The 12,584-nt window shown below is 41.1% G+C and overlaps 3 protein-coding genes across 3 annotated transcripts; 2 read left to right on the top strand and 1 right to left on the bottom strand.

Annotated features, from left to right (window-relative positions):
* Nucleotides 1-388: 388 nt before the first annotated feature.
* LOC310830561 (olfactory receptor 14A16-like) lies at nucleotides 389-1,336 on the bottom strand (the record flags this gene model as incomplete). Its single annotated transcript, XM_083710342.1, has 1 exon — nucleotides 389-1,336. The coding sequence occupies one exon, from the start codon at nucleotides 1,334-1,336 to the stop codon at nucleotides 389-391; it is 948 nt and encodes a 315-aa protein (XP_083566468.1).
* A 4,499-nt stretch (nucleotides 1,337-5,835) lies between these two features.
* Nucleotides 5,836-7,068, top strand: LOC310830560 (olfactory receptor 11A1-like; the record flags this gene model as incomplete). The annotated part of the gene is made up of 2 exons (XM_083710341.1): nucleotides 5,836-5,839; nucleotides 6,182-7,068. 2 exons carry the CDS (start codon nucleotides 5,836-5,838, stop codon nucleotides 7,066-7,068), a joined length of 891 nt encoding a protein of 296 aa, XP_083566467.1.
* Nucleotides 7,069-9,456: 2,388 nt separating this feature from the next.
* Nucleotides 9,457-11,591, top strand: LOC310829670 (olfactory receptor 6F1-like). The gene has a single exon (XM_083708391.1). It carries the CDS (start codon nucleotides 10,283-10,285, stop codon nucleotides 11,234-11,236), a length of 954 nt encoding a protein of 317 aa, XP_083564517.1. The 5' UTR covers nucleotides 9,457-10,282; the 3' UTR covers nucleotides 11,237-11,591.
* Nucleotides 11,592-12,584: the final 993 nt, after the last annotated feature.

The following is a 12,584-nucleotide window of genomic DNA, read 5'->3' as shown; positions in this document are numbered from 1 at the left end:
AATTCTTTGAACTATCCTTAAGATCTGGACATAAGAGCAACTATTAAAGAAGGAGGACAAACCTAGACAGCATCTTAAAAAGCAGAGACATCATCTTGCCGACAAAGGTCCGTATAGTTAAAGCTATGGTGTTCCCAGTAGTGATGTATGGAAGTAAGAAAGAAGTCTGAAGATTTACTTGCAAGATTTCAGACAAGTGAAAAGTTCCAAAATCTTTTTATATGTAGAGGAGAAATGCTGTCCAGCTTTAAAATAGTAATAATAATAATAATAATAATAATAATAATAATAATAATAACAACAACAATAATAATAATAATAATAACAATTTTAGAAACATTTCAATAAAATTGAGGGAACTTTGCAGATACTAAGACCTGTCTACTAGTCAATGACAACTGGGTAAGAACGGAGTGGAAAGATTGGCAGTCAACTTCCAGAATGCCATTTTTAGTTCCTTATTCCTAAAGCAATAGATTAATGGGTTCATAAGAGGTGGCAACACACAATAGAACAATGAAGCTACAAGATCCATGGTTGATAGGGACCTTGATGTTGGCTTTAGATAGGCAAAAGAACCACTTATAAAATATAAGGATATTACAAAAAGGTGTGGCAAGCAAGTTGAGAAAGCTTTTTTCTTCCCCTCAGCAGAAGGAATTTTTAAAACTACCCTGAAAATCTGAACATAAGAAAAAACTATTAATGTAAGGTAAATAAAGGCCACAAAAGTTCCAACCCAGACAGCAAAAAATGCAATGATATATGAGTCAGAGCAAGCAATTTTGAATAGCTGTGGAATTTCACAGAAGAATTGATTGATATCATTGGTACAGAACTCTATTGTGAATGTACTTCCAGTGTATATTGTGGAATAAAGAAGCCCGATGCTCCATACACTGATTGCCATTTGGATGCATGCTGTCCCATTCATCACAGTCTCGTATTGCAGTGGATTACAGATGGCAACATAGCGATCATACGCCATGATGCCAAGGAGAAAAATGTGAGATGCAGTGAAAAAGACAAGGAAGAAAACTTGACAGATGCATCCATTGTAAGAAATGGTATTGGTCTTCATCAGGGAATTTGCCATGGATTTGGGAACTGTGACAGATATGGAACCAAGGTCTTGTAATGCCAGATTGGAGAGAAAGAAGTACATGGGTTTGTGAAGGTGATGACTGGAAATGGTGACTGTGACGATAAAAAGGTTTTCAATGGCGGCCATCAAATAAATGGCTAGGAAAGTAGTGAAATGAAATGTCTGCAACTTCTGATCATCAGAGAATGCATGCAGAACAAATTCAGTCACTCTTGATGATTGGTTATGCATTGTCTGCTTCTTCAGTGGCTGTGAAAAGAAGACATATCCAGTTTAGAAAAAGAGAAGATGGAAAACGTGCTGATGGAGACATGCCAAAATGCTCAAGTAGATTGAATTAGGATATTAGGTGCTTGCTGAGAATGTAGTGCCTTAGAGAAGAAGGAAGTGGTCAAGAAACTATCATTAGACCTGGGGATACCTATTTTGCAATTCTTGCCCAGAAATTAGCCAGGTGGGTTTGAGCATTGCAGAGTGAACTAGATCCTAAGTGGCTGTTCTTTCTGCGCTATTCCCAACAGAGGAAGTGCTTTCTTATACAAGTTGGCAATTGATACATGCCTATGGAAAGCTCTCCTCTAGCAGAATTCCGAATGAAATTATGTTTTCCCTTCCAAACAAATTATTTGTGGAATTTTAAGATATGCTACACAAGTTTTTCAAAGGTTGCCAACATTTCTCACTACAGCACTACTCTGCGTTGACAGAGCTATAATTTGGTTGTCACATCTGACTGTGGAGCACTGTTATGAAACAATTCATTCTCAGAATGAAAAGCAGAGTTGAACACGACTGTAATTCATGTATCACTTTCCTTGCAGCTAGGTAATTTAATTTTATTCAATGTTCTTATGAGGTGCAGGTCTTTAGACGGTAAATGTATAATATATCACCCAAAAGTGATGCATTTAGCACCACTTGGTTTGAAGGCCTTTCTGTTCATTCTTCTGCATGGAAGCCTGAGGTTTTGTCTCAAAGTATTGCGCTGATGGCAACACTGCCACTTTTTAATTCCAGAAGCAACAACATCAGATCCCAGCCCATCAGATCCCATCACAATCCAGCTAAACCCTGTGAGCCTGATCAGTCTATTCCTTATGGTTCTGACATGCACAAACAAAGAAGAATTGCTGAATTGCTGCCACTGTCCTGTTTTTTTCAATGTTTTTTGAGAAATGAGTGTGCACTGGTAGAAATATTTTCTTTATCAAAGCCCCAGTTTAGATGGTGGCTTTATGTACACCTAACCCCTGAAGATATTTATTCAGAGTATTCAAAGTATAATGAACTTCTGATACAATCAATCAAATTGGTAACAAATAAGATAACTGAAAATACCACATGAACTTACCTAGCTGTGCATGGGTAGATTCTGGGTTACCTAATCTTATTTTATTTCTCTCTCTCCATCACTGATCACGCAGTTCATTGGTGTAGCCATCCACCAAATGTGAGCTGCTGTTTCCTCCATTTATCATGTTTTTCTCACTCTGTCTGTTTCAAAGATGATCTGTCTAGTTGCTCTTTGCATTGACAGAAATGAAAGAGACATGGCAATGAAGTTTATATTTGGTTCATTCATTCCCATGGGTCTAATCAAGCATTAAAATAAACATTTAGAAGTGATTATGTGTATTCTGTTGGTCATATATTAACTGGCAGTTGTTGAAAGACAATGTGGCAAAGAACTTTATCAATATTTGCCTCTTATAGCTCTTCAGGAGCTTCACTCCCAAGAGGCAACTCAAGCTGAGAAGAGAAGATTCTGTAGGAGTGGGGGTGGTACGTGTATGTGTATTTTACTGTTTAATTTCCATATGATATATGGTTATAGAAGTCTGAAGCATGCAGCTTCATTTCAGATACCACATGAATGGCTGTTGAGTGAATATTCACATATTCACTTAGTCAGTGGTTTTCAACCAGTGTGCCATGGCATCTTGGGGTGCCTTGGAGTGGTGCCACAGGCAACACTGGCCTCTGTCCCTCTTTCCTTTCCTCCCTCCTCTGATGTCCTCTCACATCTCTGCCTCCAAAAGGCTTGCACAGCTGTTTGTTGCAGCAGTCTCGATGACAAGCTCTGTGGGCAAATTGTGCCTCTGGGGCTGGCCAGAGGGTGCTGGTTGCCAGGAGCTGATGTGGCCCCAGAATAAGCAAGCAAGAGGGCGAGGGAGCCCAGCCAGCCAGTCTGTCAGCCCTTGCTGTTGGGAATGGACAAATCCCTGTGGGACAGTGTGAGGAAGCACCTCTCTTTGGGGCAGGGGGGCAGCTCAGAGACCAGGGGTGGCAGCAGTAGCTGCCCAGAGGACTCCCAAGGAGAGATTAGAGGAGAGGAGGATGAGGGAACACTCCACAATGGAGGGTGTTCAAGAAAGGGCGAGAGGCTGCCAGCTCTGCAGGCAACTGGGCTTCTGAGCCCCACAGGGGTGTTTCAGAAAGAGATTCACAAAACTGATTTGGAAACTAAACTCAAAGATTTCCCAAGAGTCTAATTAGGATATGAGTATTTGCTTCTTTCCCACTCTTCTTAAGCAATTGTAACTCAAATAAAGAACTTTGAACATTCAGGCGCAAGTGAACCTTTCTCAATGTAGCTGATCCGTGAGCATGACTGAAGTAGCTTCATCTCAATATTTAAAGTAACTGGTTTTGAAGTCCAGAAGTTAACCTTCAAAGATTTCTAGCAAATTGGAATTCAGGTGAGCAATACTTTCCCATGCTCTTCAGCAATGGCAGAAGAGACAGCTACCATTTCCTGAAAATCTTTTTAATCTTTGCAATTTTATTTTGTATTTATTGATATTTTAAATTTTATTTTGTATTCATCATTTACTTTCAGCTTGCCTCCCTGGTTTATTATTTGTTTTGACAGGTCTAGAAAGCATGTCAGAAAGCTGTCAATTATTTTATTTTTATTTTGTTAAGGAGAACAATGTGCCTTACAGCATAATCCTAATCATGCCTACTCAGAAGAAATTCTGTTGGATTCAATGGGGCTCACTCCCAGACAAATAGAATTACTGTCTTTGTTGTTGTTCATAGATCTCTTTGCAACTTGCAGGAGATAGAAAAGGGTGGAGACCCTGCATGTATCCATTGAGCAACTATATATTGATGCTTTGTTAGGAAAATATACTGCGCATTTCCAGAGGCACACAGAACGCCAACACCAATCAACCACACCAGACCCAAACCCAGACCCTCTCCACAGATGAATTACTGACACCATCCAGTAGCCAATCCATGGTGGCACCTCCGGATGCTGCACCCCCCTGCAATCCCTACACAGATCTGGCTGACACAAGCCACAAAACCACAGCTCGCCCCTATACACGAAGCCAAGCCAAAGCACAACTAAGTGCAATACAGCCATCTTCTCAGGAAAACTCTTCACAAAGTTCAAGAGGTCAAGACACAAAGACTTTAGCAACTAATCCACACCTAATGACCCACCTAAGTGGTACTCAGGATATCACTCAAGAAATCACTCAAGGTATCTCTCAAGTAATTAAGGAACAAAAGAAGAAAAGGCACACTAGCCTGGGAACTTCCTCTCTGCCCAGAACATTGGAGGCTAGACACCACACCCCCTCTACAGTATTTATAGGAACTCAAACATTGAGATCCCGCTCTGTTCCAGTAACAAGAAGCCGAAAGCACCAGCCTGAAGATGACGAGTGAGACCTCGTCGAAACGTCGCCTAGACACCCCAACTTTTACACGGGAAGACACCCGAGGACACCAAAACCTGCATTCCTGTACCCGTGAAAATCTACGAAAGCAAATATATATATATATATATATATATATATATATATCTATATATATATATCCAGTAGCACCTTAGAGACCAACTAAGTTTGTTCTTGGTATAAGCCAGTGGTTCTCAACCTGTGGGTCCCCAAATGTTGTTGGACTACAACTCCTATTATCCCTGAGCTCTAACCTTGCTAGCTAGGGGTGATGGGAGTTGTAGTCCAACAACATCTGGGGACCCACAGGTTAGGAAAGGCTGGTATAAGCTTTCTTCAGAACGACAACTTATATCAAGAACAAACTTAGTTGGTCTTTAAGGTGCTACTGGACTTTTTTTTTTTAAAAAAAAAAATTTAAATATATTTTGACTGCATTAGACCAACACGGCTACCTACTTGATTCTTTAGCATAACATTTGAAAATCTAAAAAAAATAATAATCATTCCCTTGGTTGGATGACAATGCAATTCAGAAGATGGAAGGTTTTTTCTCTCCTTCTTTTCTTTTTAGACACCAAACTAGAATATTTTATTAACCCCATATGTTCTAAATAAACAATTTATATAAAATTTGAACAGATCGTGTCCAGTGAGCACAAACTGCTAAAATTAAATGTGTTTAAAGCTACTTAAATCAATTATCTATTGTGATTCTTGCCCATTCTCCTCTGAAAACCTGATCCCAAGAATTGGTGCACCCTCTGAAGCAGCATGGAAACCAAAGGGTCAACAGGGAGATAAGGACATCAGTGAAAATCATGACCCATCCTTGAAAGGCTTTCACTAGATCAAGGACTTTTCCATGAATGGAAAGACTCCTGTTCATAGAATGGAACCAACTGATATAACCTACACACAACTGAAGAGCTTAAAGCTTAGTTGGATGTTACTGAAACTGTGTTTAAAAAAACTAATAGTAATTGCATTAATTGTTATCTTCCCACTCCACTAGATGAAAACTATGCAAAGACTAGAATGGGTAAATCAAACCATCATCACAGAATTCATTCTACTTGGATTTGGAAGAAGAAGAAGAAGAAGAAGAAGAAGAAGAAGAAGAAGAAGAAGAGGAGTTTGGATTTGATATCCCGCCTTTCACTCCCTTTAAGGAGTCTCAAAGCGGCTAACATTCTCCTTTCCCTTCCTCCCCCACAACAAGCACTCTGTGGGGTGAGTGGGGCTGAGAGACTTCAAAGAAGTGTGACTGGCCCAAGGTCACCCAGCAGCTGCATGTGGAGGAGCGGAGATGCGAACCCGGTTCCCCAGATTACATGACTACTGCTCTTAACCACTACACCACACTGGCTCTCGCCCGGAGAAGTCCGGGACCTCCAGATTCTTCTCTTTGTTGTGTTTCTAACAGTCTACATCATAACCATGGCCGGGAACCTGATCATACTTGCACTAGTTGTGACAGATCAGCACCTCCACACACCAATGTACTTTTTCCTGGGCAATTTGTCTTGCCTGGAGACCTGCTACAGCTCAACCATCCTCCCCAGAATGCTGGCCAGTTTCTTAACTGAGAACCAAAGTGTTTCTGTCTGGGGCTGCATTGTGCAATTTTGGGCTTTTGGGTTTTTAGCTGCAACAGAGTGCTATCTCCTGGCAGCAATGTCTTATGATCGCTATGTGGCCATATGTCGACCCCTGCATTACTCAGCCCTGATGAATTTCAAGCTTTGCCTCCAGCTGGTAGCTGGGTCTTGGTTTGGAGGTTTTGTGATAAATTCAATCTTGTTAATTTTTATGGCACAGTTAACCTTCTGTGGCCACAATGTCATCGAGCATTTCTTTTGTGATTTCATCCCCATGACGAAACTGACCTGCAGTGATGCACACCAAGTAGAGCTTTTATCAACTGTCCTGTCCTCACTCTGCACCTTGCCACCATTCATTTTAACAATAACATCATACGTGTACATCATCACTACCGTTCTTGGAATCCCATCTACCGCAGGGAGGCAAAAGGCCTTCTCTACTTGCTCTTCTCACCTCATTGTGGTGACTATTTTCTATGGCACCCTCATCATTGTGTATCTTTTGCCAGACACAACTGAATTAAGAGAGCTGAATAAAGGTTTCTCTGTCTTTTACACCATCTTGACACCTCTGGTCAATCCTTATATATACAGCCTGAGGAACAAAGAGGTGAAGATGGCCCTGGGGAGAGCTATCAGAAAGTGGGCAAATTACTTCACATTGTAGGCTTCTTCAAGCTTTGCTGCTGTGAGGAAGCAACATAGATACAACAGTACTGCAAGCCCACACATTTACCTCAGCTCCATGGCATTTTTTTGGTAGCTCCCATGTTTAGTTGCTACTTCTGAAGTGGGGACATTACTGTACACAAGGAAGCTCCTTGTGTAAGGCACATGGTTTGTTGTAATGTGGATTTGCTTTCACAGATGTGGGAGACACAAATATCTAAGTGTCTCCTGTTAAAATGGCTTCAGAGGGCACTGTGTAATGTGGTTAAGATGCAAATGTTCAATAGCATTAAGATGTAATGTTGTGAGACATGCATGGAACTTTTTAATGAAGTACAGTCGTACCTCGGGTTACATACACTTCAGGTTACGGATGCTTCAGGTTACAGACTCCGCTAACCCAGAAATATTACCTTGGGTTAAGAACTTTGCTTCAGGGTGAGAACAGAAATCGTGCAGCAGCAGCAGTGGAGCAGCAGTGGGAGGCCCCATTAGCTAAAGTGGTGCTTCAGGTTAAGAACAGTTTCAGGTTAAGAACGGACCTCCGGAACGAATTAAGTTCTTAACCCAAGGTACCATTGTAGTGATTCAGGATGACTCAAAATTCACATCCAGCAGATGGCAGCAGATTTTACCAGCAATCTTGTTCCTATGGTTTGACAGCACATAACAAAATGAGCAAGGAGTCAAAATCCCCACCCTGTACTTTTGTGGTCTTGTGTTTTCATCAGGTTGTCTCTTTTAAGTGGATTCTATTTTGAAACTTGCTGTGGTTGGATGATTTATTTTGTATTCATCTTTGGCTATTACTTAGGATTGCTTTTTTGGCAAAATCACAAAAGAATGCAGTTTTTAAGCTATTCTCAAGGGAAATTGGCAAAAATGGTGTATGGCGACCCTACTATTACTGCAGTCTTTTGCCTAAAGCTACTAGGAAACTGAGCTTTAATTAATCAGTGTCTAACCAGAAACTGTGTGAGTACAACAAAGAACTTGCATTTTTGAACTGTAATGTAAAAACTCAGCTTTGGGCTCCATAGAACCATTCACCATTTTTTTTTTAGAATTGGATGCAGAGGGCATTGTCAGGGTGCTGTTGGCAGCTGCAGCCAATTCTCAGGAAAGCAGTGTTCTGTTTATTAATACAAGTTACAGAGGCAAATTGAAGATGCTTCATGATGCCTAACGTTGCCCTGAGTGAAACTCCACCCCTTCTACGTTATTCCCCTATTCATTGCTATTCATCTGACTACTCCTCCTGCCTCCAATGGTGGCTGGTACGTGACAGTTGCCTCTGAGCTCTCTGTTCTCTATTCTCATTCAAGTGCTGCTCAGGCTCTGCCAGTTGAATGCTCTCCACTTCCTCCTCCTCCTCTCATATTATTTCCCAACTTTTGCCCTCATCTCCCTCTGAGGTATGCCCTGTGCCAAACCACTCCTGGAGGTCTATGCTATTTGCCTCTTCCTCCTCTCTAGGCGATGCCTGGGACAATGATCTCCACCATTTTTCCTCATCTACCTAGTCCCTGACAGGAGTGAAAATTCCCTAAGGATCCAGGCTCATACTAGGCTGCAGCAGCATAACAACTGGTGGTGTATTTTTGAAGAAAGCTACACCGTACTGCAAGGTAGTGGAACTCTTCATTCTACCCACAATTCCCTGGGAACAACACAACTTCCACACAGAAGTCTCTTCAGAATGACATTATGTGTGATGAAGCATCATTTCCAGAGCATTGTCCATATATAATAATCTTAATAATAAGCACTAATCAATATTTTTGTTTGGTTTTTCCAAAAAAAATGACCGAAAGTGATTTACATAATGAAACAAAGGTTAAATCAAAGTATTGTTGCAGTCTACCACCATCTCCAAATGGTGCAAGATTCCAAGGGTTCCAGGCACTTGGTAGGGTTCGTGTTTCCTTTGGAAGTAAGGCACAGAAGAGACTGGGGTATCTTTATGAAATATGGTTTATTTAAATAAGCCACCATTTCTTCAGCTGCTGGCTGCTCCTCCAGCATGTTCACACGTACAGTACCTCCAATTCCTCCTGCTGCACCCCTTCTTCCACAGCAGGCTCCCAGAGAGTGGCAAAATCAATGAGTTGCAGCTTCTCAGCCCCAGTTAGCTCACCCTTCTGAGGCACTTTCCTCTTTGCATCTACACTCTGGACCTCTTCAGCTTGCTGCCTTACTTCTGACCCAGATCACCACAAAACTCTACTTCAAACTCTGGCTTTATCTTTTGAGGGAGGGAGGGGGCCCATCCATTTCCCATCTCACACCAAGGCCCTTAATCCTTTGTCCTCTATTTTATTTTTTCAAAAATACTTTATTTGACAAACAACATTAACTTACACGACAATCCACCGTACACCACAAAATACAACACTGTATATACATCACCAGTCAGAAATTTTATCTATATCTGTTTTACAGAACAGAGTGCAGATTACCAGAGAAATGATCTGTAGAACAAAAGATAGGAAATTCACAAAAGTAAGTGCAACATAAAATCTTCAACCCACTCTTGAGAATTTCACCGACATTTTTCTCTCTTCGTCAATTTCTGAGTGTGATTTATTTTCTTGTGGAGAATGGGTAGGAGGAAAACACAGAAGACATTTTTCACACATCACTAGTTTTTTAATGAATTGTACTGGGGGTACATATTCCTTAAAGGGTAAAACAGATTTGTTGGAACTAGGAGCAGCAGTACTGCCTCAAGAGTTCAATTAGGACAAAAATATTTATTTTCCTCTTAAACAGTAGATTCGGAACACAGATCAGGAACAATGGGAATGGTGACTGCCAGATCTGAGAAGATAATCAAGTCCTTTTGCAATAACAACAGAGAATTCACTGCTATATAAGTACAAGTCCCAAACTTTAGATTTTCTGACTAAGGAATACAGGTAATTTCTATTGCTGTTATTTCAGGTGAGCATCATAATTCACCATACTGTGACAGGGCTGAAATATCTAAATAGATCATATTCAACATGCCTCTTTAATGAACTGAAAACTCTGGCCTGACCTTCTTCCTCCCCCACCCCACATTAATTTACAGAACTGGAATGAGAAACTGGGCATCCATAGAGAAAGCTATATGATCTATTCTAGAACCATATGCTCTATTCACCAGAATTGCAATATAAACATCATTGCATGTCTCTTATTTTATTTGCCTCTAGAAAAAAAAGCAAAGCATGGTAGAATCAGAGGGGGTGAATCGAACTATGACAACTGAATTCATCCTCCTTGGATTTGGGGATCTCCAGCACCTGCAAATTCTTCTTTTCCTTCTCTTTCTAATCATCTACACTTTGACTATGACTGGGAACATCCTTATCATTGTCCTAATTGTGACCGATCAGCGCCTTCATACTCCCATGTACTTCTTTCTAGGGAATTTGTCTTCTTTGGAGGCCTGCTATACCTCAACAATCCTGCCCAGAATGTTGAATAGTTTATTGACTGGGAAAAGGACAGTCCCTGTCCATGGCTGCCTTATGCAGTTGTGGCTTGCAGCATCCTTAGCAGCATCTGAATGCTACCTTCTGTCGGCGATGTCTTACGATCGCTATGCTGCAATATGTAAACCCCTGCATTACACAAGAATAATGAACAACAAGGTTTGCCTTCAACTGGTAGCTGCATCTTGGCTGTGTGGATTCATAGAAAACACTATATTGATCGTTTTTGTATCTGAGCTAACATTCTGTGGTCGCAGTGAAATAGAACATTTCTTTTGTGATTTCCTCCCTATCATTCAACTGTCCTGCACTGACACCTATAGGGTTCAACTTGCATTGACCATCATGGCATCCTTCTGCACACTTCCATCATTTATCTTAACCATTACATCATATGTTTACATCATTAATGCCGTTTTGAGAATTCCCTCAGCAACTGGTAGGCAGAAGGCTTTTTCCACCTGCTCTTCTCATTTGGTTGTCGTGTCCATTTTCTATGGAACAATCATTATTGTCTATGTGCTACCAAAAACAAAAATACTAAAGGAGCTGAATAAGTTTTTTTCTGTATTCTACACTGTCCTGACGCCTCTGGTCAATCCCCTTATATACAGTCTGAGGAACAAAGAAGTGAAGGAAGCTTGGAAGAGGATTGTCAGCAAATGTAAAAGTAATACAGTGATGTGAGGGTGCTGAACTCTTATGGCTGAAGCCCCTTTGTTGAGATTTGCACATCATTTGACTTTCAAGGACTAGTAAGCAGTGCAAACAAGTACTGAGTATATCTTTATTTCAGGAGTACATGGAATGAAGCAGGGCCTTTTTGTTATTTCCATGCAACAATGGCAATGCCAACTCTCCTTTATTGACATATTGTGGTACCTTGGGTTACAGACGCTTCAGGTTTCAGATTACAGACTCCGCTAACCCAGAAATAGTACCTCGGGTTAAGAACTTTGCTTCAGGATGAGGACAGAAATTGTGCGGTGGCGGCACAGCAGCAGCAGGAGGCCCCATTAGCTAAAGTGGTACCTCAGGTTAAGAACAGACCTCCAGAATTAATTAAGTTCTTAACCCGAGGTACCTCTGTATTTCCTGGATTCTACATTCTAACTGTACCCAAACTCATTAATTGTGGCAGTTTACATATTGAATTTGCTGGATCATGGCTGCTTAAAGAGATATTTTAGTGCCTTCAATGTATGCTGTGGATTTGGTCTGAGGACACTGACAGACAAAATATATTTGTGGTGAATATTATTCTGTGATATCTTCTGCCTGCCGATGAACCAAATTTATTAATTCACATTTTCATGACTGAGCCATGTTGAAGAATGAAATAAATCACCCAGTTTTGTCTAAAGTTTAGAATAGCTGTGTTTTCTTCATTAGAGAAAAAAATAACTTTGGATAATGAAAAGTTAGTTTTATTTAAATGGGTAATGTGTTATGCTTTCTGTATAAAGAAGAGGTATGGTTTTGGAAATGGTACGGTGTCCTTCTCCCCAACCTCAAGTCAGATCACCAATTCAGTGGTGAGCACTGTCGGAGGAACGGGGCGGGGGTGGGGGGAGCACACCACCCCTGCAACATCAGGGAGGGGGATACCATCACGCCATGCGTTCACCTGCTCTCCGCCCCCGGTGCCAGAGTGTGCAGCTTCACCACTGGTGGTGAGGTTTTACTCCTACTTTGTGTAGGCTTATAAATGTCACCATTAGAATCACTCTAAGCAAGAAAGCGTGTATGCAAACGAGGAAAATACGGATGTGTGTAGCCATGCAAATGACAATCACAAACCACTGGGCAGTTCTAAATTCACCTTTTAAAAGCTCTGCAATGAACAAGGTGGCGGCTCCTCTCCTCTCCAGCATATACTCATGCTATTTGAAAGGTTATGGGTAGAAAAGAGCCACCACATACTTTCTTTTGAAGTAATAGGAGGGATGGGGAACCTCTGGCTCTCCAGATGTTGGTGATGTACAACTGACATAGCTCCTAAGCACTTGCCGTGGTAGCTGGAGCTGATGGGAGC

This window comes from Podarcis gaigeae (assembly GCF_964106915.1).
Source record: "Podarcis gaigeae genome assembly, chromosome: 13".
Classification (NCBI taxonomy): Eukaryota; Metazoa; Chordata; class Lepidosauria; order Squamata; family Lacertidae; genus Podarcis; species Podarcis gaigeae.
Note: the sequence above shows the minus strand (reverse complement) of the source record. Positions and strands in the feature narration are given on the sequence as shown.